We start from the raw sequence: 27,887 nt of genomic DNA on the forward strand, positions 1-27,887 counted from the left end.
TGCAGTTGAGTTTTCTCTTTAATAAATATGCTGATCAGAAAATAATAATTGTCCTTTCCATGCAGCAAAGTATTCAGTTTACAGAGGAAGAATGTCTCATCTCACAAGATCTCTAAGCGCAGAGTCCAGATCTGGATAATGGAAGGTGAATCCAGTCTGTAGAGTCCTCTGTGGGACCACTCGCTGCCCTTCTAGCAGCATAGGAGCTCGGTCACTGCCTAGCAGCAGCTGCACAGCAAAGGAGGGGGTGAAAAGCATGGCAGGCCGGCCCAGTGCCTTACTTAGAGCTTGAGTGAAATCAGCATTTGTATCTCTTGCAGAGGAGGGGGACACGGCATTCAGCACACCCTCTACGCCCTCCTCCTCAATTGCGTGACATAACAGCCGGCACAGATCTTCAATGTGAATCCACGGAAAAGGCTGCTTCCCGGAGCCCAAAACACCACCAAGACAGAACCGGAAAGGCCAAAGCATGCTGGGAAGGGCTCCCCCACTCTGACCCAGGACTACACCTTGTGGGACAGAAGAAACAAAATGATCAGTCTTACCACTGCTAATCAGTTACCTTACCAATGTAATAGATTAACCAGCAGTTTTAAGACATTTCTCTAAATTCATAGACGTGTACTAATTATCACAATAATGTCAGCACATGGAGGCACGCATGCTCCATGGTAGCCAAGTACATTGTGTGAATTTCCCAGAGAAAGCAGCAGTAAACCATCTTGTCTTGATACTTCAGCCTCAAGCATCGTATTAAATGGGATGTTTTATCAATTTTCAATTATGGCAGTCTTCTTAGGGAGATCTTAGTAGATGCTCAGTATATAGAAAGTTACAGAAAATAATCTGAGCACAGACACCAGCCAAGACACAACAGTGACATCTACTGGTGGCCAGTTGTATTGCATGCATTTTATTTTAAAATGGAAATCCCAACACCTGTGGTAGCATTTTAGTCCCACGTTTATTTTTTTTTTAAGTTGTGTAATATTCTGACAGCAGATCATGTCCTGGTCAAAATTCAAAGAGAAAGTGCTAGTCACTGTGCTACTTAGACACAGGGATACAGTTTTGTTTTCCAGGCTGAGATTTAATAGCTACTATTAGAATTTATTTAATTTCTTAAAGCTTGGTGTGAAAGTTAGTACACGGATATCCTCTCTCCTTCTGCCAGACCTTGATTGCGGCCCTCATCTTTCTCAAGCAAGTTACAGGAATGCATTTATAAGGGCCCATTTCAAGTCGTGGCAATCTCCTAATACAGAGCCACTTTGTGCTCCACCTTTATTAACTACTTTACCGGTCTAAGATCTACATTGACAGAGGGGGCAGTCTTTGCAGTAATGATCAGTGCTCAAATTGCCTGATGTAATTACCATCAGTATAAGTACAGCTCAAGACCAGGAAGGTATAACATCTTTATGTAACTTAACAGGTCCTTATTCTGTCTAACTCTAATCTAAGAAGATTGAAGTTGTGATTCCTCTCCATGTGCTTTGAGTCCTACGGGAGAAAAGCGCTTTACACATATTATTGTATTCATATCTGTGAGCAATGTTTTTCTAAGTTAATTAAAATAATTCCATCCTGGAGAAGAGAGTGTGTGTAAGCTGCTAACAGGCAGCCCCTGCATCTCTTGAGTCTGGGAATGAGGCAGAGTTTTCTGTCAGATACAACAATGGTCTCTCAGTGTCTAGTCTAGGAAACGGCAGACTTATTTCCAGCAGAAAAAATACATTCATCCAGGCACATCGCCTCTTGTTAGGACACTAAATAAGTTATTAAGGAAAGGGAGGTGCTGAAGGGGGCGTGGCTAAAAAACAGCAAAAGTCCATTAACCCTTCGCACTCTCGCATGCAAATGCTCAAACAGATGCATTCACAAATTCACTCATCCAGGCACAACTATTATCCCTACAGCTAAGTTAAAAGTCGGGGTTTTAATTCACAGAAGAATGCATTCTTATGCTTAGTCACCTATACTGAGCAGAAGTACCCAGGTAAACATAGGTGTCCTAACTCTGGCCCTGTAACATGCATAGTGCAGACATGCAAACACATTCATTGCATCAAACTTATCTAGGGATTAGCAGCACACATCTTGACGTCCTCTCCTGGGACAGACAGTGCATCTTACCTATCGCACAAGGGAGCTAACGTTATGTGTCCATGTGCACCATGCACATACACCAGCATAAGCTGTGTGCATGCTGACAAACACATACAGGGGAAGGAGGGAGTGCACTGAATTAGACCCTAGCCACAGGGGTCAGTAACAAGAAAAATATACATATATTTTCTTTTTTTCTTGTTACTGACCCCTGTGGCTAGGGTCTAATTCAGTGCATTCCCTCCTTCCCCTGTATGTGTTTGTCAGCATGCACACAGCTTACGCTGGTGTATGTGCATGGTGCACATGGACACATAACGTTAGCTCCCTTGTGCGATTGGTAAGATGCACTGTCTGTCCCAGGAGAGGACGTCAGGATGTGTGCTGCTAATCCCTAGATAGGTTTGATGCAATGAATGTGTTTGCATGTCTGCACTTGGCATGTTACAGGGCTAGAGTTAGGACACCTATGTTTACCTGGGTACTTCTGCGCAGTATAGGTGACTAAGCATAAGAATGCATTCTTCTGTGAACTAAAGCCCCGGCTTTTAACTTAGCTGTAGGGACAGCAGTGGTGCCTGGATGAGTGAATTTGTGAATGCATTTGTTTGAGCATTTGCATGCGAGAGTGCGAAGGGTTAATGGATTTTTGTTATTTCCAGCAGAGATAATCAATGGCATGCAAATATTCTCAGCTTGCATGCAATTTTGATGCAAACTGTATTCAGCTTGGAATGTGGGCAAATGTACTTCTTGTGAATTTTTGATTGTCCGAGTCCCAAGATGCACACAATCACCACAATGCATTACATTTTCATGCATGCTGGAATTAACTTGAATCTCATTGCCCATCTCTGCTCTACAGATAATCAGCTCCCATCATATATTGCAACAAACATGACCAATGTAGTACATTAATTACATAGAGGGAACTTGAAGTGAGAGGGATATGGAGACTGCCATATGTATTTCTTTATTAACAATACCAGTTGCCTGGGGTCCTGCTAATGTTACTGGCTTCAGTAGTATCTGAATCACACCTGAAACAAGCAGGCAGTTATATGCAGTTAATCTGGTAAGATTGTTGTCAGAAACTTCTAATATGCACGCTTGTTCAGGGTCTTTGCCTGGCTGTCCTGCTTGATATGTGTAGCCAATGTGTATTGTTTAACCTCTAGCCGACCGCGTCACACCAATGGGCGTGGCGGCAGCCCTAGGACCACCTGACGGCGAACGGCGTAAGGTCCTGCAGGCCTGTTTTGCGTGCATCCCTGCTTGAATGACGGAGCTCTGTTCCGCCATCAGCCTCCCAGTGGAGACTGTGAGACGCAGAAAATGCTGTCTCAGTCTGTACAGCGCTGTGATACACGGCTGTCCCCCTGGGGAAGACAGAAGCGATCCACTCTCATAGGCTGAAGCCTACGACAGCTGATTGCAGTGATTGGCTGGCTGTGGAGGGGGGGGGGGGGGACATAAATAATAAAGAAAAAAAAATTCTTTATTTAAAAAAAATTTGTTTATTTTTGTAAATATTTAACATCTGGGGGGGGCGATCAGACCCCAAGAAAAGGGGGAGAAAAATCACTTGCGTGCTGAGTTGTGCGGCACTGCAGCGAGGCCTTAAAGCTGCAGTGACCCATTTAGTGAAAAATGGCCTGGTCTTTAGGGGGGGTTTGACACTGCGGTCCTCAAGTGGTTAAAATGGAATATGTCAGCCTTCATATCCCTCACACTTCAGATTCCTTTTAATTGCTGGTGTCAGAACCCAGAAGGTTTGGGACATGTAACAGTTGAGAAATTAAGGCTTTGTTCACATCTAAAATCGAAATCGCTGATGGCAGCAATTTTCTATTTTTTTGCACGTTTTTTGTTTTTCTCCTCCCAGCGCTTAGCTGCGCGCTGTGATTTTGTATAAAGCGCTTTTGCAGAGCGATTTCTTTTTTCACTCCCTGACGCAAGTCAGGAAGTCAACTTTTTGACCCGGAAAAGAATAAATACAATGTATTTATTCTTAAAACCGCTGGAGAAAATCACTATACAAAGCGCTTTGCAATTTCCCTATACCTTCCATTGAGCAAAAACGCTCAGAAAATGGTACAGGCAGTGCTTAGCTGAGCGGATCGGAAACGAACCGCTCAGATGTGATCTCACTCATAGGGATTCATTTCACAAGCGCTTTTAAGGAAGAAAAAAAAAAAAAAAAAAAAAAGCCTTAGTATGAATGAGAACCGAAACAGAAGCTAAATAAAGTAAACAACATTTAACTGGCCTGGGGCTTCTACCAGACCCTTGCTGTAAAGGAACGATTTCCTTGTACTGTGCATATGCAGGCGGCTCCCGGAGGCGGGAGGCATGATCACGGATGCAAGCATGCAGGTGCAGTGGCCATCAATTGGCCCAGTCGCTGAAACTGCGCGTCTGCCGGGAGCTGGAGGATTGTTCCGTGAGAGTGCAGGTACAGGGCGGCTGGTAGAAGCTCTAGGTCAGTTAAACTTTTTTTAGCTTCAGTTTAGGTTCCCTTTAAGGGTATTTTGATGAAATTTATATTTTTTATTTGAAGATATAGGACACTTCTAATTTCAATATAGCGGAGTCATACTGAGTTTGTGTGATCATGGAATGGTGATTTTCAGAAATAGAAGTTAATATTTAGGCCTCGTTCACATCAGGGCCGTTTCTGTGCGCTTTCCACAGCGCACTGCCCTGTGCGATCAGCAAGGTATTGATTTGTCCATGTAACTAAATGTAGCTGGTTCACATCTATGCGCTGCGCTGAGCAGCGTTACAGAAACGTAGTGTTGCATGCATTTCTGTGCGTTGAGCTGTAAAGCGCACAGCAATGCAAGTGAATGGGTCCGCTTTTTTAGCGCATAGAAGCGCGTACAAGCGCATAGAAGCGCATGCGTTTTTTACCCCTAATTGGAGAAAAAAATACATTTACATACAAAAACAAAGTTTTATTGACAACTGCTGCTGCTACAGTAAGCAAAACGTGCTTTAAAGAAGCGCAGCGCAACGCACAGAAACGCGGACGAAAGCGCGCACAAGCGCATGCGTTTTTTACCACGCGCTTTCACACGTTTTTCAGCGCAGCAGATGTGAACGAGGCCTTAGGTCTGAATTAGGACTGGTTTGGACTATGCAGCTGGGTTGTGGACATCTACCATACTTGTTCCAAGAATTTAGATTCATTTTTTCTTAACTTAAAGTAATGTATATGTTAGCAGGTAGAGAATTCACATATAATAAAAATGTAAAATATCTCAAAACATGGATTTTTTCCCAAATTTAACATGTTATACACTTCAATGATTTTCAGTTTTGTAGGATTTTTTTCTAAGACATACCAGATCGCACTTTTGTTAGCCGTGTAGCTGATTTACCACCAGCAGGGGGCAGTTGTGCAGCATCCTCCCACTGCTTCACAAGACGAGAAAGAAAATCTGCATCTCCCCCAGGACTATCTTCAGTGTACTGCTTTGTCGGGCTGGGAGGATAATAGCCTGGAGAAATAAAAACATACAATACCGCATGTGTCATGGGATTCCACCACAAACATCAGTTGGAAGGTTCTCTTTCATTCTGCTCTTAGAGACGGCAATAGAGAAGGCTACATTAGAGAAACAGTATGCACACCTATGACTGAAGTCGAGTCACCATAGCAGACCAATGGCCACATAGCATCTTTAATTGAGAGGACATTGCAGTTATTTCTGTTAGCATGTGTGCTTGTAAATTTTCTTCAGTAAGTGAAGTTTTGCCTAATAGGTTTGCAAAGACAAAATACACATTAAAGGAGTACTGTAGGGGGCAAAGAGTTGAACAAAGAGTTGTGCCCGTGCAGCCACTCACCGATACTCAAGTCCCCGCCGCAGGTTCACTTCTGGAACTTGCGACTTTAAAGTCATAAAAACCTGTGCCTGCGCGGCCTTGTCTTCTCTCCCGCTGATATCCCCAGGAGCATACTGCGCCTGCACCCATCCTATACAATACAATCCCTGTGTCGCTGCGTCCAGCTGTCCCTGTGTCACACTGGTGGTGGCGGCAGAAAAAAGAGCCTGTTTTCTAAACTGGCTTGGGTCTACTAGCTGTGAATAAAATAAACACATCCTATACAGAATGGCTGCATGCTGTAATAAGGATTGAAGAAACTGAGAATGCTGTGCGGTCAAAATGGTGGCAATTTACTGTGCTATTTGTAAGAATGGATGCATTTGTTAACTTATAAAGAAGCCTGTGAACAATTTGATCAGATGACAGATTTGCTGTGACCTCTTCCTAAACATCACTAGTGATCACATACCTACTCCAGTAACCAACACCCAGGAGTGAGGGGGACTCTGTGACTTGGCGATAGCCTGGCGGAGGGTACGGGTGGTCTCAATTCTGCTGCTAGTAACCTCCTGTTTAAACTCCTCTGTCCACCTGGCAGAAAGAAGATAAACATACATATTAGATAATTATCTAATTACCTATGCAGACTTTCAGCACAATACCTTTTACTCTATTTCCATTATCCAATAGTAAGGCTTTTTTTACTCTATCACAAGTAAAGAAAATGCCACTGCAAAACCAAGTGAACTATACCGTATATAGAAAGCACATCTAAAAACATAAAAAAAAGGGCTTTTAGAAACAGTTTAAGGCTGCTTTCACAGTGGGGCGTTACAGGCGCACGTTAGAGCATCTTGTAACGTAGCCCACCGCACAGTAATGAAAAATCAGTGGGCTGTTCACAGTGCCCACGTTGCGTTACATTGTAACGCTGCACGTCAAATGAAAGTACTACATGCAGTACGTTATACGCAGCTAACGGCTAAGCCGCGTTAGACTGTTTGCACATGCTCAGTAATGTTGGAGGAGGCGGTCTCCCCTCCTCCTCCGCGGCCAGCTACATGGTTAATTAATATTCACTGCACTGTGTTACGTGCAGCGTTTACTTCCTGGAGCGGCCGCTCTGTGCGGCGATTGGCTAGCAGGACCACGTGATGCGGTCTCCGCATCGCATAGCACAAAAAAAAGGCGCATCAAGAGCTGCATAACGCAGCTCTAGGTAGCGTCCTCCTCCAACACCACCAGGCGTTGTGTTAGGGGCACGTTATGCGACCTATAACGTCTGCTAAAACGCAACGTCCTGGTGGGAAAGAGGCCTTAGGCTGGCTTCAAACTTGCCTATCATTTTTTCATTAGCATTTTTCTGCAGTTTTCTGACAGTGCTGCATTGCTATCTACTGTGAACTAACCCATTGATTAACATTGGTTCTCAGTTTTGCTATCCAGAAAACACATGCAATAAAAAAAAAAAAGATTGAAGAAGTGTGAATCCAGCAAAAACCACAAAACAAAAAAGAAAAACCCACCCCACCCCCCACCCCAGCAGCCATGACACTATACATGCTAGGTGAGGGGTGTGTGCGACAAAAACAATGCAATCCGGTGTCGGGCGTCTGCTGGATCATTAGCGATTGTTATTGCAACACTGTACTCTCGCTGGCCTAACCACCCAATTCTCAGCCATGGTGACCGTTCTTGGCCATCACGGCAGATTTCAGACCAGCATGGGTATACCAGAACTTCTCGTACTCACTCATATGACAGTCAATTTCATTATTTTGATTGAAGTAAGGCTTTTACATACTAAATTACCTTTTGCTCGGCTTCAGTATATTTCAAACCTTGCAGCATTTCATTATTTTTTTCCTTTTCAAATAAAATCCCTATTCATCTACAGAATGACTGCAGTAAGACATGGATAATTATAACCCTGCATTGGGGAACTGGTATGTCATAAGCATTCAGTAAACAAGCAGAAATGGTTAGTTTCTGGTGTTATGTGAGTGAGGTTTGGCTCGGTGTTTGTTGTAGAGCAGTCCTACAGACATCTAAATTGATTCAAGTAATACACTTTAATGACTAACTGTACATAGTTTTCAAGCAAACTTTCAAAACGTTGTGTTTCTTCTTCAGGCATGATACAGAACTGGACAAGAACAGTCAACAGTTCTCATCTAATTCTCTAACTACATTCCTATTGCAGATATTATAATTAACCTATCTCATGTGTGTAGGGAAGAACTAGAATGTCTACCTACGATACAACTGGCAGGGTATACATCAAATATAACACATATAAACCAATATACAAATGGGGCTAAGCACTCAGCTCAGTGAGGAGTGAATGCAATGAGTAATGTACTGAATAGGTTATGCAACAGCCAATATGGCGCATTCATACCAACTATAGGCGCTTCCAGTCTGTATGTGCAGCTGCATAAGACACTGTACAGTAGACCTGAGGAAACAGACAGGTCCTGTGAAACGTGTCTTTTCCTGTGTCCAATAGAATTAATTTTTAAACCTCCCACCTGAGATAAGATTGTTTCTTTACCCAAGTGTACCCATTGCTTACTACATTGGGGCGCCTCCTCCCATTTGGTGTGGGTGTGTTTTCATGTATGCGATGGGGTATCTAAAGTGAATACAGACAAAAGTAAACCTCTATAAAGAGGCTATACAAAAACGTGACCACTGTGGTACTCTGCAAAGATCTGCTTAATATGTCTGTGTTATAAATAAAATAAAAAAACATTTTGCCAACAACCTCTGCAGCTCCTGTGTACAGTTAAATGATACCTTTTATCTGCTGAGTAGATTAGTTTCAAGCTTTCGACAGCTTAGGTCTCTTCATGCAAATTTCGGTATTACCCATCTCAAAAGCCTGTAATTTCCCTACTTCTACAAATAGCTAATATGGTACAGCACTCAGCTACCGTTAATAGACTTCAACGTTGAGAGGTCACCAGTTATACAGAATTACATCTACCGGTAATTGCCACAGCAATTTCAAGACCAAATGACATGGCATTAGGATTCCCTGCTGTATTCTCCATAGTGAGGACTAAACAAATAATTGAAGAGTCTGGCTAGGTACACATTCACTGAAGCCTCAGCAGCCACTGAACTGACTTTTCTTTATAAAAATGGCACGTTTAAAAGTCATAAAATGGCCGGTAGAAGCCGCCAGATTTCGGAGAGCGGCGAATCGCGACGGCACGCCCTTGGATGCCATGCTCCATCTGTTCCATTGACTCTTTCTTGGTAAGCACTAGCTCACTTTTCAGCGGGCACGCTGTCCTCACTGCACCCAGCACTGGTTTATGCTCTTTTGCACACACTTTTTCAGCGTCGTTACGCTGACTATTATTTTTTGCACTTTATATTTATTGTTATTTACTCTATGAGGGGTTCATCTTTGCACATTCATACCTTTTCTATCACGTGTTTGTTCAGGCTGCCTTGCTTGTGCATTGATTATATTGATTAGCGACAAGTAGTCCTAATTATTACTGTGCTTCACCGTTCATTATCTTGTTCTATGGACAGTGATATTTTTATCAGCATAATATAATACAATATATATATGTACCCTTATTATTGTTGCATGGCTCCTATTGTTTTTAAGTGATTTTATTTTTCAGAATAAAGATGATGAATTTAATATTTACTCTTTGAGTGGTGCGGTCTTTGAGGGAACTACTTTTCTTGTTTAGTTCATAAAAATATAGACATCCACTGAAAATAAGCCCTAGCACAACATTTGGAGCAAAAATGATTATAAGACGGGAATTCTATTAGTATTATAAGTATCAGCAAGGTAGCCAGGCAATGTGCATCATTTAAAAAGGAAATAAATATATGTCTCTCACCTCAGGTTCCCTTTAAAGGGATACTTAAAGGGAACCTTAACTGAAAGGGTTATGGATGTTTCCTTTTAAACACTACCAGTTGCTTATCAGTTCTGCTGATCTCTTTGGCTGCAGTAGTGGCTGAATCACAACCCTGAAACAAGCATGCAGCTAATCCAGTATAACTTCAGTATCTGCATGCTTGTTGAGGGGCTGTGGCTGAAAGTATTAGAGACACAGGATCAGCAGGAGAGTCAGGCAACTGGTATTAGTTTAAAAAGAAAAATCCATATCCTCAGTTTTGGTTCCCTTAAAAGCAGGAGGCTTAGCCATACTATGCCAGGGAAAACAACAACATATAAGTAGATAAATACTTGGTCTGCTTACATAACATGTGTATTGTACAATCCATGTTTTGATTTTAGTGAATTATAGTAAAGGAAGAGAATTCTGTTCCTGGTGGGAACCATGTCTATTGCCCACAGTTTGAGGCTAAATCCCCATGTCATTTCTGCCCTTTACTTTTTTTCTTTTCTCTTCCAATCGCTGAGTCACCTCAGCCTGGCTTGTAAACACAAGTGAGCAGAGGATCATGTTTCAGCTAGTTAGGCAAATAAGGGAAGAGGAGGAATATATTATAGATAAAAAGAACCCCCAGCATGCAACTGTTTGGCACTGACTATTAAATGGCCAGTGCTCCTAAATTATATGATAACACTAAACCCTAACAGCAGATAAAGTTTTGAATGCAGAATTAGCATCTTCATCACTTAATACATTTACACCAGTTGCTATTGAAATGTGATTTTTATGGTGACAATCCTGTTTTAAGCCTGGCGCATAAAAAAAAAAAAAAAGGGGGTTTTACTCACCTGGGGCTTCTACCAGCCCCCTGCAGCTGTCTCGTACCCTAGCAGTCACTCATGGATCCTCCGGTCCCCCGCCGCCAGCTAGTTTCGTTTCACATACAGGTCTGGCCACATGTAGCCTTCTTTACGTTCCCATCCGCAATAGCGTCCTGCGCAGGACGCTATTGCGGACGGGAATGCAAAGGCTACGCGTGGCCAGGCCTGCGCAGGCGCAGTGAGCCTGTCGGCTGAAAATGAAACTAGCTGGTTGCCGGGGACAGGAGGATCCGCAAATGACTGCGAGGGCACGGGACAGCTGCAGGGGGCTGGTAAATGCCACAGGTGAGTAAAACTGATTTTTTTTTTTTTATGCAAGGCTCAAGTATACTTTTTTGTTCATGTACAAAGTGTTCATGTTCAAGTGTTAAACAAAAAAAAAAAAAAGTTCTATTAACTATGCAAATTAGACGAAGTTGAAATTAGTCTGATGTCAAAGTAGCCCGATTAAAAGTAAATAGAAGAGAAAACACTTATTTGGCTGAGGAGATGTCATTACTGTTGTCAGTTTTGCAGCAGAATGAAGCAGATTTTACATAAGAATGCCACGCATGCTCTGAAGCATTGAGTCTTAAAAATTCAGATCTTAAACTGAAAAATAAAATAAGAGGCTGTTTTTTAATCATTAGTACTACACATAAAATAATTTAACCTCTAGCCGACCGCGTCACGCCGATGGGCGTGGCCACGGCGGTAGCCCCACAACCGCCTAACGCCGTAAAGCCCGGCGTAAAGTCCTGGGGCTCTGTTTTGCAGGAGATCGCGCGCAGGGTGCGCGTGCATCTCCTGCTTGGTGGGCAGATTGGAGCTCCGCCTTCAGTCTCCGCTCAGGAGACTGTTAAACGGCGCAATCGACGTCTAATTACATGTACAGCGCTGCGATCAGCAGCAGCGCTGTACTGGGGACAGCCGTGTGACACGGCTGTCCCCTCCTGAGACACAGAGGTGATTGGCTGTCATAGGCTAAAGCGTAGGACAGCTGATCACGGGGATTGGCTGGCGGGGGGGAGGGGGGGGGGGTTTACAATGGGAAAAAAAAAATTTGTATAAAAAAAAAACATAAAACAGACACAATCAATCATTGGGGGGGGGGGGGGGGATTAGACCCCCACCAACAGAGAGCTCTGTTGGTATGGAGAAAAGGGGGGGGGGGTAAATCACTTGAGTGCTGTGCAGCTCTGCAGCTTGGCCTTAAAGCTGCAGTGGCCAATTTAATGAAAAATTGCCTGGTCTTTAGGGGGGGAGGGGGGGGGGGTTAACACTGCAGTCCTCAAGAGGTTAGTAAGTTTATTTTCATATCAGGTGTGCTTTAAACATGCTTATGGGCTTCCCTTCTTATAATCTTATCACTCTGTTTCCACCGAGCCCAAGAGTTCTTCAGGCTTATTCCATCCTACATTTATGGAGTAGAATACACTACAACTGGACAAATTTATAATTTTCACTAGTTGACCTAAGCCCATTTAAAAATGGGCTCTAGGTCTCTTCACACCGGCACCACCAGTCAGGGCACATGCACCCGCCCGCCGCACACGCGCACCCGTCCTCCTGTCCCAACGGCTGTCCATGCTGTGCACATGCGCAGTAGCAAAAAAACACGGACAGGATGACGAAGGGACAGTTAACATTTTATTATGAAGGATGATATCCGTTCAGCCTTAGGGTAAGTTCACAGTGGGGGCAAAAAGAAGACAGTTTTCTGCAGCTGACAAACTGACATATCTGCAGAGATCTTATGTTATCTACAGGATCCGTGCAGATGTGTGTTCATTGCTGTAGCAGAAATCGTAATGCTGCACGACACCTATGGACACTGCACAGAACACAGAAATGTCATAGATAGCACCCATCTATGAATGACTTGCATTACAATGGACAAAGCAGATCATATATCAAATCTCGTAAAAGGAAGATTTTTCATCAGCACTATGAGGATTACTGATTGATGCTGTGCAGATCTCAGGCCCCAGTATATAGTGTTGCAGCGTGCTCTCGCATAATCTTTACCATAAACAAGTTGCAAACAGACTTGGTTAAAGTGCGTAGAAAATACAAGTAGTGAGTACACATACCAGGGCTCCGGAGCTAGTCTCTAGCAGTGGGTTTGGGCACAAAAAGGCTGATGGCCGTTTCACGCCTGGTGGCAATTGTTCCAGAGAGGTGTCTAGCGCCGTAAGGCGTGAAATGGCTGTCAGGCTTTTTGTGCCCAAACCAACTGGTATGTGTACTCACTACATGTATTTTCTACGCACTTTAACCAAGTCTGTTTGCAACTTGTTTATGGTAATAAATACCTTCAGCAACAGTGCCAGTTGCGCTCTCATTTTGAAGCATACATCAAATCACTTGCGACTCTCTATGCACACATTCTGGTTCCATGTTGTATTTGTATTCTAGGCTATTGTAAATGCTGTGTTAAAGTTTGGATAGAATGAAATATACATCGTTGCTGAAGCTTAACATGGCTGACAATTACATTATCCAACGAGGTCAGCAGAGCATAGTCAACATACAATAGTAACATCTGTCATCACACAGCTCTCACCTTCTTAGTGGATTCAGAACATTCTCTCCAGCAAGGTTAACCACGGCGTCACACGGTGGCAGACCCTCCTTGGCAACATCCACCTGTCAAACCAAACACAACTGTAAGGAACTCTAACCGCACTGCCAGGAGGAAGATGCTGTATAACAGTCTGTTCTGTGGTTCTCTTGTGGATAAGAGTATTCCTTGCTTTTATTCTGCAAGACTGACAGATTAGTATGTCCATATTCTACATCAAACAAAATAAACATACAACTGTTCATTTAGTGCTCAGGCTTTTTTCATGGGAAAAAAATGTCTGGAGATTAACAGCAAAAACTGGAGTGATTAAAATGATCTTTGTTATGTATCTTCAGCATCTGCTGTCCCCTTATGTTTCCTCCTGGTAGCTCTATGATCTTTCCTGATCCTTGTCCAAACAACATCTGTCTAAATAGCCAGGAAAGGTTATGGAGTCCCTTGATGTGTCTTGCAAGCACGACCTGTGCTGTGATCGGTGCTCATCACCAGTATGTGGTGCAGTCTTTCATCTATTTTTACCCTTCCATGTAATATACTCTATAAGAAAGATTGTCTTCCTTTGATTTTCCTTTGTATCTTATGTGGCGGTCCTCAATAGATCGGGATTTCACAAAAATAATTGGTTCATATATTCATCTCTCTCATTAGTGATGGAGTTCACTATCTTGTATTTCCACCCAGCCAAATCTATGCAGAAATATCCCCAAGTAGGAATCGCCATAAAAACAAAACAAAAAAAAAAACGAAGGCGTTAGCTCCCTGTTACAGGGGCACTATAGTGAAAAATTGTAAAATTTAAAATATGTGCAAAGATAGACAAATAAGAAGTACGTTTTTTTTCCAGAGTAAAATGAGCCATACATTATTTTCTCCTATGTTGCTGTCACAGTAGGTAGTAGAAATCTGACAAAAGCTACAGGTTTTGGACTAGTCCATCTCTTCATGGGAGGATTATCAGCACTTAGGCCTGGTGCACACCAAAAACCGCTAGCAGATCCGCAAAATGCTAGCAGATTTTGAAACGCTTTTTCTTTTTTTTCTGCAGCGTTTCAGCTAGCATTTTGCGGTTTTGTGTAGCGGTTTTGGTGTAGTAGATTTCATGTATTGTTACAGTAAAGCTGTTACTGAACAGCTACTGTAACAAAAAACGCCTGGCAAACCGCTCTGAAGTGCCGTTTTTCAGAGCGGTTTGCGGTTTTCCTATACTTAACATTGAGGCAGAAACGCATCCGCAATCCAAAATCTGCAGCAGCCCGGGAGTATGCGTTTCTGCAAAACGCCTCCCGCTCTGGTGTGCACCAGCCCATTGAAATACATTACCCAAGCGTATCCGCAGCCGCAAGCAGATCGCAAACCGCAGCGGAAACGCTCCGGTGTGCACTAGGCCTTTCAGAAGAGCAGTTGCTCTGTCCAACTGCCAAAAAAACTGTAGCGAGCAGGGAAGCTGGCCAGCATCATTGTTTAAATCCTTTTTAGAGAATATCTTATAAAAGCCTTGCTGAGAATCCCCTATAAAGAGATGGACTAGTCCAAAACCTGCCGCTTCTGTCAGATTTCTACTTCCTATTGTGACAGCAACATAGGAGAAAAGTAATTTATGGCTCATTTTTCTCTGGGAAGGAAAAAAAAAAAAGACGTACTTATTTGTCTATCTTTGCAAATTTTTAAAATTTTACAATTTTTCGCCATAGTGCCCCTTTAAGTGCTTCTCCAAAAATCTTGTGGGACATACAGTGCAACCGGAAAGTATTCACAGCACATCACTTTTTCCACATTTTGTCATGTTACAGCTTTATTTCACAATGGATTAAATTCTGTAACGATTGGTGTCAGCACACAGAGAGAATCGGATTATTGGTGATCTGCAGTATCACCAACAATACAGATGTATACCTGATCATTGATCTGCAGAATCACCAATAATACAAGTATGACTAACCTCTGGACACCTAATAGAGTGTAAGTGTTTGGTGCAACTGTAGGCTATCTCCCGTGGGGCGGAAGACACAGATAACTTCGACCAGAGACCACCTGACGAGCAGGTGGCCCTTGGCTGTGCAGGAACTATCTCCTAAGAGAGGAGATAGGGACAATCTGGCAGCCAGTGATTCCCTGGTAACCTGGGAATCAGACTGTACTGCACCCAGAGTACTCCAATGGGATAGAGGCCCCTGGCTGTACTGCAGGAAGGACTCTCTGAGGAGCAGGAGGTCCTTGCAGCTAACTGACACTTGGTGGAATAGTGTCACGGGTAGTACAGATAGACTGAACACTCAAGGGGTGAGTGGCAGCCTGGAAGGTCGGGCAGGCCAGGTCTAAAGAATAACACAGCAATGACACAGTAATACTAAGCTTGGGTTTGAGGTCCTTGGTCTCAACACCCCGGAACTGGTCTAAAGTATAACACAGCAATGACACAGTAAACCTAAGCTTGGGTGTGAGGTCGTTGGTCTCAACACCCCGGAACTGGTCTAAAGTATAACACAGCATAATCTGGCTAAGTGTGAATTCCCAGGTCCACCTGGTTCTAACACACTGTGGGATCTGACTGAGGTCTGAGTGCTCACACGTAACTATTCGCAACGGCAGACAACCTGAGACTGACCAGCAAGATCTATATATACTGCAGCGCTGCCCAGCGCCACTCAGCCAATCACTAACTGCGCTGGGATCAGCTGATCGACCTGATCAGCTGATCCCTCTCCTACTGGCATAAAGGTCCTGCCTCCCAGCGCGCACGCGCGTAGCTCTCCATCTGTGTGCACTAGAAGGCCCAGGCAAACCAGACGCATGCCGCTGTGCGGAAACCGCCGGTCTGAACGCGGAGACAGCCGCCCCGCCGCCAGGCGGCATCTCCGCAATCCATTACAAATTCATTTTTTACTCAGAATTCTACACACAAAACCCCATAATGCCAAGAAAAGTTTACTTGCCTTTGCTCAATACGTTGTGGTGCACCTCTGCCACAAGCTTGGCACACCTATCCTTGGTCAGTTTGGCCCATTCCTCAATGTAGCAGCTCTCATGCTCCAACAGGCTGGATAAATAGCGTTGGTGCACAGTTAAAAAAAACAAAACAAAACAAAAAAAAACCCCGCAAAACACCCTAGGTGTGAATGAGCCCTAAATGTGACGCCTGCCATTCACACCAGAGTTCAACCTATCTTTTAAGACCAGAGAATTTGGTTTCTCATTGTCAGAGTGCTTCAGGTACCTTTTGACAAACTCCAGGTGGGCTGCTATTTGCTTTTTACTAAGGAGTGGCGTTCGTCTGGCCACTCTACCATACCGGTCTGATTGGTGGTTTGCTGCAGAGATGGTTGTCCTTATAGAAGGTTCTCCTCTCTCCAAGAGGACCTCTGGAGCTCTGACAGAGTGACTATCAAGTTTTTGGTCAACTCCATGACTAATGGTACGTACACACCTGCGATAACGATCGTTCGTTAGGAACGATAGTTCCGCGACGAGCGATAGTTGGCCGAGCAGAGCAGTAATTGCAAATTAGGCAACTGAGAATGTAGCGCAGCGATTGTTATTGCAGAAACGAACGATCAGTGAAGAATGGTTGCGTGCGCACACGGATATGACGTAATTAATGTTTTACAAAACATTTGGATTAACAGCAAGATTGATATTTTTTTTTTCTCCAAAATTCTCACAGAACGATCGTTACCAAACACAATACACTGGAAATACGTACGTTCCAGCTATATGCGCAGTTGCGCACTACATTCTGTAATGATCGTTCTCGCACGATTGCTGTACACACCTTTCTTTAACAGCGATGATCGCGCGATAGGATCCAACTTGTTGGAAAATTCGCTCGTGCAATGATTGCACTTTCCTCGCTCTCCTTAACGATCGCTTCTGATCGCGATGGAAAGAACTTTATGCAATTGTTGTACGAGCGATCATTAATTGGTGTTTACGAACGATCGTTATCGCAAGTGTGTACGCAGCATTAGGCCCTTCTCCCAATCGCTCAGTTTAGATGACCAGCCATGTGGTGGTTTTCGAACTTCGGCCACTTACAGATGATGGAGGCCACTGAGCTCATTGGCCCCTTTAACCACTTAAGCCCACAGGGTTGAAATTTTTTTGCATCTGAGCAACTTTCACCTCCCATTCATTCGCCAATAACTTTATTACTACTCGGCACAATGAATGGATCTATATATTGTTTTTTTTCGCCACCAATTAGGCTTTCTGTGGGTGATACATTTTGCTGAGAATTAATTTATTGTAAATCCATTTTAACAGGAATATTAAGAAAGAAATGGAAAAAAAAAAATCATTATTCCTCAGCTTTTGGCCATTATAGTTTGAAATTAATACATGGTACCATAATTAAAACCTATGTACTTTATTTACCAATTTGTCCCGCTTATTACACCATTTAAATTATGTCCCTATCACAATGTATGGCGCCGATATTCAATTTGGAAATAAAAGGTGCATTTTTTCAATTTGCGTCCATCACTATTTAGAAGCCCATAATTTAATAAATCATATTGATATACTCCTTTGACATGCATATTTAAAAAGTTCAGACCCTTAGGTAACTATTTTTTTTATATAGTCCAATTTCCCCAGGTTACAATGTCTATACATCAAAAGATTGCCTGCAAACAGACACAAACAATCACATCCGAGATTTTCTGCTATTGTTCTCCCTCAGGTGACTGCTAGTGGCCTAATGAGCCCCTTCCTTGCCTATTGAAGGTGACTGGTCTATTCAATAAGACACTGGCAGTTCCTTTGATCTCTGCCCTGAATGACTGTTTTAATCTACATACAGACATATCCAGGTGACACCTTCCAAAAGCCAGACTGGCTGGCCTACCTACACCTCTGACAAAATATATAGCAGATAGAAAAATGAAAGAAATAGGTTCCTGTTATCCTTACATCATCAGCACCCCAATATATCACCACAGGGACGCCACTGAATTTCGGTGCAATTTGTGATTCCCACCAATAGAACGAGAATCAGCGCAATCGCCCCAAAGACACTGCATGCAGCGCATTTGCGATTGATTGAAGTTGCAAACACCGCAGTGTGAATGTATCTATAGGGATACATTAGTAGAAGCACTTTACTGATGGCCGGCGATCAGCAAAGCGCTGAAAAAGCGCCCAGTATGAACTATCCCTGTGAGTACTTCTGGTATGCGTGCTTTCTTAATTTTTATATCTTTTCTAAATTTGTTAAAACCCCAAGTAAATTTTTTTCATGTCATTATGGGGTGTTGTGTGTAGAATTCTGAGGAAAAACGAATGATTGATTTAATTTTGGAATACAGTTGTAACATAACAAAATGTTGGAAAAGTGATGCGCTGTGAAGATTTTCCAGATGCACTGTAAAGGAGTGACTCCGGCTTCACACAAGTCAATTTCATTTCAAGTTGATGCACATTTTATAGTAATTTATGTGCAGGACGCCTACGTGTCTGCACAGACTGGCATTGAGGTGCGTACACACATGCGACTATAGTCGTTTGTAACGATCGTTCCCCGATCTTTACCAACAACGATCGTTACAAAAAACAAACCACCGACTATTAAGGCAAACGACAAACGAGCCAAATCGCTACAAAAGAAAGTTCTGTCTCGGCGGATTTTAACCAACGACGATCGTTTGCAAAAGTAGTACATCGTTGGAAACGGTCGTTCGTACTAGGCTTGACATGCGCATTTCACTATTTCTCTGTGAAACTTCTCATTTTTATGCGCAGGCGCAATAGTTGCTTTACGTGATGTAACGTTCGTTCTAACGATCAGATCGTTACACACTTTTTTAAACTATCTTTACATAGGTCGTTCTTTCATCAATTAAAAGTTCGTTGTTCTCAACGAACGATCGTTGTCGCATGTGTGTACGTAGCATTGGTCAGGTGACTGGGTCTGTCTTGCATTTAACGTATTTATTATGTTAGGCAGTTGCGGTTAGGGGATTACCAGACCACAGCCACCAGAAACTTAGCAGGAAATGGTCTGACAGCAAAGAAACTTTATTTTATATGGGACAAGTGTGATTAACTATCACTATCTAATCGCTCAGTGTGGGCTGGCAGGAAGGCAAGCCACCGAGCTGCAATCAATTTTCTTGCACAATATAAAGATTCTGATAAGCGTTTTCATATATTTTGTGGCAGGGAGGTTTCCCATTATCCTGAGCAGAGAGATTTTTGGGCTTAAGTCACTGGGCACCCCTTTTCATCTTGCGTGAAATCAATTACTAATTTCCAATACGCAGTACTCCAATGCTGGTGCTAAAGCACTTCTTCAGACCTGTCAGCACCTCAGACCCAGACAAGGAGGATAGGGTTAGGCTCCATTCACAGTGGGAGCTGCGTTGCATTCCCGGCAAAAACAGGAATGCAACAGAAAGAAAAAGTTGCACTGCATGTTACACAACCATTACATCAAATACAATCAAAAGAATGCTTCACTGCCACTGTTAATGCACGCCTTTTGCGGTAATGTGCTGTGTTACGATACTATAGTCTATTGGTTCCCATTGCACTGTGAACATCGCATAGGCTTACTATTACAGTGTATGTAAATGTATTCTTTATGTGTACCTGAAATGGGCAAAGAAAAAGATTTGATGCTTACCCAGGGCTACCTCCAGCCCCATGAGCAGCGATGTGCCCCACGCCGTCCTCCTGAGTGCATCTGTTCTTCTTGTATCTGTCATCTAGCTCAGTTGTGCCAGTCGGCAATTCTGGGCATGCACGGAGTGGCCGCGCATGAGCAGAAGAGCCGACTGGCACGACTGAGCCAGATTACAGTGACTGATACCAGGTGAATGGAGGTACTCGGGTGGACGGCGAGGGTCACATCACTGCTCATGGGGCTGGAGGAAGCCACGGGTAAGTATCAAATCTTTTTCTTTGCCCATCTCAGGTTTACTTTAAGATGCCTCTGTAAAGTTGCACCACAATGCCCAATTGTGGACAGGGCCCTCATGCTGAGAATACACAGGTCGATTCTGGTGCTCAATTCTGCACCCGATCGTTTTGCCGCTCGATTCTCTTATCTTCTGCTCGTTTTTCAATTCACTTCAATAATGAATCGAGCGGCAAAACGATCGAACGGTGATCGGACATGTCGGAAATGATCTATTGAGCCATCAGCTCAGAATCGAGCCGTGTATTCCCTGCATTAAGGCGCGTACACACGCCATACTTCAGCAAACGACGGGTCCGCCAGACCCTCCCGCTGGGCGGACGTTCTGCCGACAGTAGCACATGTACGCGCTGTCGGCAGACTGATACGGCTGTTTTTGAACGATCCGCTGAGTTATTAATTTTTTTATCAGAAATTATTCTTCCTAGAAGTTTTTAATCTTTAAGAGCAGAGGTAAAATTGAGTTTGATAACACCTTATCTGTCTGAAGCAAGAAAACAAGTCCATCATTGTTTAATTCCAAGATTTCAATAATAGATAAAAATATGTAAGAAGTGTATGCACCTACAGAAAAGATAATATGCTACTCACGGTTAATGATAAGGGATAAGGATGCCCTATGCCAGTAACAGCCTTACCCATGTAATTTTCTGTTCACCAGGTTTTCGGGAAATGATAGTAACTTTATGACCTCTCTTCCTAAGAAGCTGTGACAGTGACTGGCCAACAAAGCCACTACCACCGCCTGCAGACACAAAACATGTTGAAGGTCATATTGTGATACAAACATAGGGTTCAAGAACAAAAAGCCAACAAACAGTTATAAGACAACTGAAGTGAGAAGTATATGGAGGCTGACATATTTATTTCCTTGTATATACACTCGCATATAAGCCGCCCAGAGATGAGCGACGGATTAAAAACGGATGAAATCCGAATAGGTTTCATTCGGATTCCATCCTCCTAATTACTGCAGCTGAGCGGGTGTATAATGAAGGGTTAAACTTACCCAGCATCTTTCATATGTCCCACGGCGCCTTGCACGCTGCATTCCATTTCCTGGTCTATTTGGCTACAGTAGTGTCTGAATAACACCAGAAACAAGCAATCAGAAACATCTGATTTTCTGCATGCTTGTTTAGAGTTTATAGCTAAAAGTATTAGAGGCAGAGGATCGGCAGGACAGCCAGGCAACTGGTGTTGCTTAAACAGAAATACATATGGCAGTCTACATATCCCTCTCACTTCAGTTGTCCTTTAAATAGCTATTACACATTTGAGCTGTAATGTCATGTATCGGCAAGACGTAATTTGCTAAACTACATAGGTAATTTTTATTTCATGTGACTAAGGAGCCTACTTATAAAATAGTAAAAGATCCCTCTTTACAACACAAACCCTGTATTACAGCTGCTCACAAAAAGAAAGACTTATGGTCTGGTCACAGTACTCAGCTGCATTGCAGAATTCTGCATGTCAACTTACTGCCCATATAATTCTATGCGCCTGTTAACAGAACTGCGTTGCAAATGATCATGATATTCTAACTCGCTGCATGCAGGCTTTGTATTAGGCTGCTTTCACAGTGCGACGTTAAAGTCGCACGTTAGAAAATGTTTTAACGTGGACTAACGCACAGTAATATTAGGTCTGTGCAACATTCAAAGTGCACACGTTGCATTGTGTGTAACGTGTAGCAATATTTAAAAGGTGCTGCATGCTGTGCGTTTAGCAATAAATCTGCTGCATGGTGTGTGTTGCACGTGCTCAATTTTTTTTTTTTATGTAACGCATGCGCCGTTTTCGTGCCATCACTGTGCGATGAAAACGGCGCACCAAACGCAGGGCTAAAGAATGTACTATAAGGTCCAAGTTATAGTCTTTCAATGCGTTGTATTAGGGGCACGTTATGAGGCCTTAACGTCGCATCAAACGCAACGTCCCACTGTGAAAGAGGCCCTAAAGTCTATGGCCAGTCTCCATTACAGTTCACACTCATATCTTGTGCGTTATGCAACTGACCACTGTGAACCTAGCCTTAGGCCCCGTTCATATTACCAAATGCAGATGGCCGTGCGATTGGAATGCAACGTGTACGAACGCAAGCCATCTGTGTTTGCATGCGTTGCATGGCTGATACCCATTCACTGTAGAGGATGGGTCAGCCACGCGTTTCGGAAAAAATATGCGAGCAGCATGCGTTCGAGGAGCGCACTGGTCCGGAACGCATGCAGTGTGAACATCAGACAGCGCAGTCTATGAAGCCGTGCGTGTCTGCCTCCTGCGCACGTTGCCAAAATCTGGATGACAACATGTACAATGTGAACAATGAGGCCTATTTGAGGTGAACAATGAGAGATTTTATTATTTTTCAGCTCCACACCAAGCTACACTTGTAGTAACAGTGTTTATGGCTTAAAAAAAAAAAAAAAAGTAAAGAAAATGTACCTGTTACAATACAAATTGTGTATGCGAATTTATGGATTTTGAAAATAGACCAATTTAATCCTGCAGGTGGAATTCAATTGGTCCATTTTCAAACTGCATAATTTGTATAACTGCATCAACTTGAAATTATTTTCATCTCTTTGGCAATCCCCAGTTATATTAGCCTAATGCCTTATAAAGCCGAAACAATTGCAATCAGCAGAGCAAGTCACATCATATTAAATATATGGAACCCAGCAGACCAAAAGGAGATCGGGAGAATTTTCCACCCATTGTTATTGTGATGGCAGTAAACAGCAGCCAGGGTCACTCGTCAGCATGGATGGATCTAGCATTTGTAGACGCCAATGCAACATGTGCCATGTCGCATCTTTGTTATTGGAACTGCAGCAATTTTTAGCACTTTATTGTGGTGTGACAGTTTGCATTTAGTTCTTGTTTATCAGTAGGCCCAAAGTGATTAAGACATTTTATGGAAATCATTAAAATTGGATTCCCTAGTTGCTAAGGATTGGCAGCATAGGTGCATCAAGAACACCCTCAACTGATCCAGGGCCAGACAACACTGCATAGAGCTTCCCACCCGATAGGACCTCTAGCAGGGGCAGTTTGCTTTCTCCGTGCCTCGATGTCCTGCACGCAACGTGCAGAAGAAGAGAGTAGAGAGGGAGTTGCACCCGTTAAGGGGAGGAATCCGATGAGAGACTCTGTGCAGTGTCGACCAGTCCTGGATCAGGTGAGGGTGTTCTTGAAGCACCTTTACTGCCACTACTCTGCTAGGGATGCAGGTAGGGGGCTCTAAGGCCTTGTTTCCATCTGTCCGCTTCTATCCGCTTTTTATCAGCACATCAATGTTACAGATTGATACATGTTGCTGAAGAGCGGACAGAAGCGGACAGATGGAAGAAAGAAGTCAGGCCCCTCCTTTCTGTGTCCCTCATATTCACATTCCTCCATGCACTTTTTTTTTTGGGGGGGGGGGGGGGGGTGGCATCTTATGAAGCAAAAAATGTTGTTAGATTTCTCAATATTATGTAATTTTTCTGTATTGCTGACACAAATTACGTACGTGTGTGCGTGCGTGTGTCCAAAGCTTTATCATTCGGTTTCATTTACTTCTTACCATTATGTTATGTAAGAATTCTGTCCTTTAAGTGGATGGCAGCCCCTTGAAATGACTTGAGGCTGACACACGTGGTTAAAATGCTCCCATTTGGGTGCATTACTTTATATGTACTGTATGTCACACCGCAAGTATACTGGGCAATGCAACTTTTCCCCCCTGTTGCGACGCGGCAACCTGTCACAGTGAACGCAGTAAACATCCAATTTCGACTGACAATGATTGGCCAATTTTACCACCTCCATGTACTAGGAGCGGCAGTGAGAAGAAGCTTTCTTAGCGAAACAGCTGTCAGGCATCCCCTCACCCCCACTGTATACCCCGCTGTGTCTGAACACCGTGGATTAAAGGTACCTCTTTTTTACTGCAGCAGTGCCTCGACTCTCTTCACTTTCCATGTACTAGGAGGACTAACAGATTTTGAATACTGGGCAATCAGACCTGAGGGGTGCACATGGGGCTCTCCTCCAGTTATTTCATTAGCTTTTTATTGTGCTGTAATGGCAATGATTATTCTATATGTGCTTTGAAAGTCACCAGCCAAAACTTTACTGGCAACTTTGAAATGAGGAAATCACTAAAGGGAACCTAAACTGAGAAGGATATGGATTTTTCCTTTTAAAATAATACCAGTTGCCTGACTCTCCTCCTGATCCTGTGTCTCTAATACTTTCAGCCACAGCCCCTGAACAAGCTTGCAGATCAGGTGCTCTGACTGAAGTCAGACTTGATTAGCTGCATGCTTGTTTCAGGTGTGTGATTCAGAGACAGCAGCTAGAGAGATCAGCAGGACTGCCATGCATCTGGCATTGTTTAAAAGGAAAAATCCATATTCCTCTCAGTTTAGGTTCCTTTTAAAGGGAACCTGACATAAGAATGATATAGAGGCTGCCATATGTATTTCCTTACAAGGCTACTTGCATTGCTGTCCCCCTGATCCAGTGTCTAATATTTTTAGGCATAGACCTTGAACAGGCATGAAGATCAGGTGCTCTAACTGGATTAGCCACATGCTTGTTTCAGGGTTATGATTCAGACACTTCTGATGCCAGAATATCAGCAAGACTGACAGGAAACTGGTATTGTTTAAAAAAAAAAAAAAAAAAAAATATGACAGCCTCCATATCACTCTTGCCTCAGGTTCCCCTTCATAAACTATTTATTTTCCTCTGCTTAAAAGTAACCCAAGATGTGTAAAAGGCCTGTGTTTATACTTACCTGTGGCTATCTTGCCATCCTCTCCATTCCGCCGCTATCTCGCCTGGTAATCTGTCCGTGCTCTTCTGCCCATGCACGGCCCCTGCACACCCCCACAGTTAGGAGCGTCCTGCACCTGCGCAGTAATACTGAGCAGTTACAGAAAGCTCCCGACGCGCGATTGGCCCGGCATGCGCAAAAAAACCCACAACTGGCTAGATTACCAGACGAGATAGTGGCAGAAGGTAGCAGCCTGAGAGAACAGCGAGGGAGCCCATACACCTCATGGGGCTGGAGGAAGCCACAGGTAAGTATCAATACAACCCTTTTACACATCTTAGGTACACTTTAAACATCTCTTGTGCAGTTTGTCCTTGAAAAGCTGGGTTTAGAGGTCTGTATTATGCAATTATACAGTAATGGGGGTAGTGGCAGTGTAAAATCTGTATGGCTCTGTAGCTACACCATCATCTGTAAGGATATATACACTATGCCTGACTAAGGCCCAGCACACACCAAAAACCTCTAGCAGATCAGCTAACGCTGACGGTTTTTGAAGCAGATTTCAGAGCGATTCTAGGCATGTTTAGAGACGTTTTCTAAACATGCCTAGCGTTGTGGAGCGTTTTTGTGTAGTAGATTACAAATGTTGTTACAGTAAAAGCTGTTACTGAACAGCTTCTGTAACAAAAACACCTATAATTTAACATTGAGGCAGAAACGCCTCAGAAATGCTGCAGCCCCCGAGTTTGCGTTTGTGGAATAAATTAACCGATCTGGTGCGCACCATCCAATTCACTTTCATTAGCCAAGCGGTTTTCCCTCTGCAAGCGTTTTAAAAAAAACGCTCCAGAACAGCTCTGGTGTGCACCAGCCCTAAGGGCCCTTTTCCACTACAGCGTTTGCGATTGCCTAATCGCAAAACCGCAAACCGCTAGTGATTTGTCAAATCGCTACAGTTTGCTTTTATCATAGGAATCGCGGTAGGTCATTTCCACTACCGCGATTCGTTTTTGACCGGATCGCGATCGCGCGGCGGAGCGATTATTGCCGCGATTTTGCTATGCAGTGCATAGCATAGCAAAATCGCGGCCGCGAACGTCGGGGAATCGCCGGTAATTGCGATTCAGCAATCGCTAGCGTTCAGCGTGAACGCTAGCGATTGCTAGTGGAAAAGGGCCCTTAGTAGCATGCTCAGTGCAATCAGTGGGGGGGAAACAGAAATCCATAGCCCAATATTTTTAGTCTGCACCGCAACCCTCATACAGACATCCACATCTGCCTCAACCAAACAGCATGTACGTCATTATTGAGAGAGAGGGAAGGTGAGAATAATTGTCTAGATGTAGCATCACTTCTTTCCCAGGTCTGGAAGAAACCAGAGCAGACACGTCGCTTAATCAAGCTATCAAACAAACTTCTGTCTCAGATTGGCTCAGTGAAAGTTTCAGATCTCCCCTATTAATTGTAGATTCAGAAAAACTGACAGTTATTAAAGGACACCTGAACCTATATAAATCTATACACAAGTCCAGCCCAACCTACATTTCTGACCTGGTAGCAGATACACACCTGGCCGCCCACTTCGCTCCTCCAATAACCTCCTCCTATCCATGCATCTCGCACTCCCATGCACGACTACAGGACTTTACTAGAGCTGCCCCCATCCTGTGGAACGCTCTCCCACTGCCCATCAGGCTTGACCCCACCCTCAAAAAAGCACTCAAACCTCACTTCTTCCAGGAGGCCAACCTCAACTCAACACTGCCCTAACCCTCTCTGCCAAAAACTTCTTGATGCACCTTGTTTCGTGTCACCAACCCCCCCAAGACTGTAAGCCTTTGGCAGGGCCCTCTCCCCTTGTGTATCATACACGACCGTGTGCACTTTACCCAGATTCATGGGAACTTGTATTCTCAGCACTACCACTCCAGTGTATGATTTGGCATTGTATTACTATCTGCATTGTGCTGTGTATCTTATTGTCTATTATCTGTATTGTATCTATTGTCTATTACCTGTATTGTGCTGTCACCCCTGTTATCATTGTCTGTAATCCTATTTATTGTACAGCACTGCCTAATATGTTGGCACTATATAAATCCAATAAATAATAATAACTGACAGGTATATGGAGGATGCGGGCACCCTGCCTCTAATAATTTTAGTCATAGACCCTGAACAAGCATGCAGACAAGGTGTTTCTGACTGGATTAGCCACATATGCTTGTTTCAGGCATGTGATTCAGACACTACTGCAGCCAACCAGATGAGCAGGACGCCAGGCAACTGGCATTGTTTAAAATGAAAATAATTATGTGCAATAGGTGTCCTGCTTTGGGACTGTCGATAGTTAAAACTATGCCGTACGTGTAGGAAAGCAAACATTACAAACAGAACAAAACATATGCAGAGAGCACCAGTTAATAAGGGGTTAACCACATAGCTCAGCGCAACTATGCCTAATCATTTGAATATAAAACATCAGCATTGTCTCGCAAGTGAGGCCTGAAATCCAATAAACAATACTGTGGTCCTCCAGCCCTAAAAGTTACATAAGATGTAGCCATAAGTTCCATATATGTGACTTGATGCTCGTGAAAACACAGTCCTGCCATCATCACAGACGGGCCAGACATTCAGCACCCCTCTGCCCAATATCTCACCTATAAGAACCCTCATAGCTATGATAAGTCACCACGCCAGGCTGAAGCAAGTTGCACAGCAGTTCTCCACCAGCACCTCATCTACTCAGCTGTCACCACTAGAGCACCGCCTCTGATTTGTCTTCACAAATGAGCCAAGCTGTGCTGCATTTCCTAAACCAGCCGACGCCTGAGCTCCAGTAAAATGGCTGCCGCTCTACAGCTTAGCAGACATGTCGCTCTCCTTATTGCACCCAGCAGGTTTTCTCTTAGAAATGAAGTATGAATGTAAA

General features: G+C 43.5%; 1 protein-coding gene across 2 annotated transcripts; it reads right to left on the reverse strand.

Moving 5' to 3' along the window:
• On the reverse strand, positions 1-27,887 carry SDR39U1 (short chain dehydrogenase/reductase family 39U member 1). 2 transcript variants are annotated; one of them, XM_068241714.1, is made up of 6 exons: positions 27,616-27,887; positions 20,820-20,926; positions 13,248-13,330; positions 6,416-6,537; positions 5,460-5,615; positions 1-512 (listed from the first exon to the last, which is right to left on the reverse strand). In XM_068241714.1, the coding sequence occupies exons 1-6, from the start codon at positions 27,629-27,631 to the stop codon at positions 97-99; spliced, it is 900 nt and encodes a 299-aa protein (XP_068097815.1). In that variant the 5' UTR covers positions 27,632-27,887; the 3' UTR covers positions 1-96. The 2 variants fall into 2 exon arrangements, with proteins under 2 accessions (XP_068097815.1, XP_068097824.1); XM_068241723.1 differs by lacking the exon at positions 27,616-27,887 and having other exon boundaries at positions 20,773-20,854.

Source organism: Hyperolius riggenbachi, chromosome 1 (assembly GCF_040937935.1).
Source record: "Hyperolius riggenbachi isolate aHypRig1 chromosome 1, aHypRig1.pri, whole genome shotgun sequence".
NCBI lineage: Eukaryota > Metazoa > Chordata > Amphibia > Anura > Hyperoliidae > Hyperolius > Hyperolius riggenbachi.

Bases quoted from the DNA above. Each gene is read 5' to 3' on its own strand.
- SDR39U1 (XM_068241714.1), bottom strand. The intron at 6,538-13,247 runs GTGAGAGCTGTG...TCTTTCTGCCAG, and splicing joins GTTCTGAATCCACTAAGAAG to GTGGACAGAGGAGTTTAAAC. The intron at 5,616-6,415 runs GTATGTGATCAC...TTATTTCTCCAG, and splicing joins GGTGTTGGTTACTGGAGTAG to GCTATTATCCTCCCAGCCCG.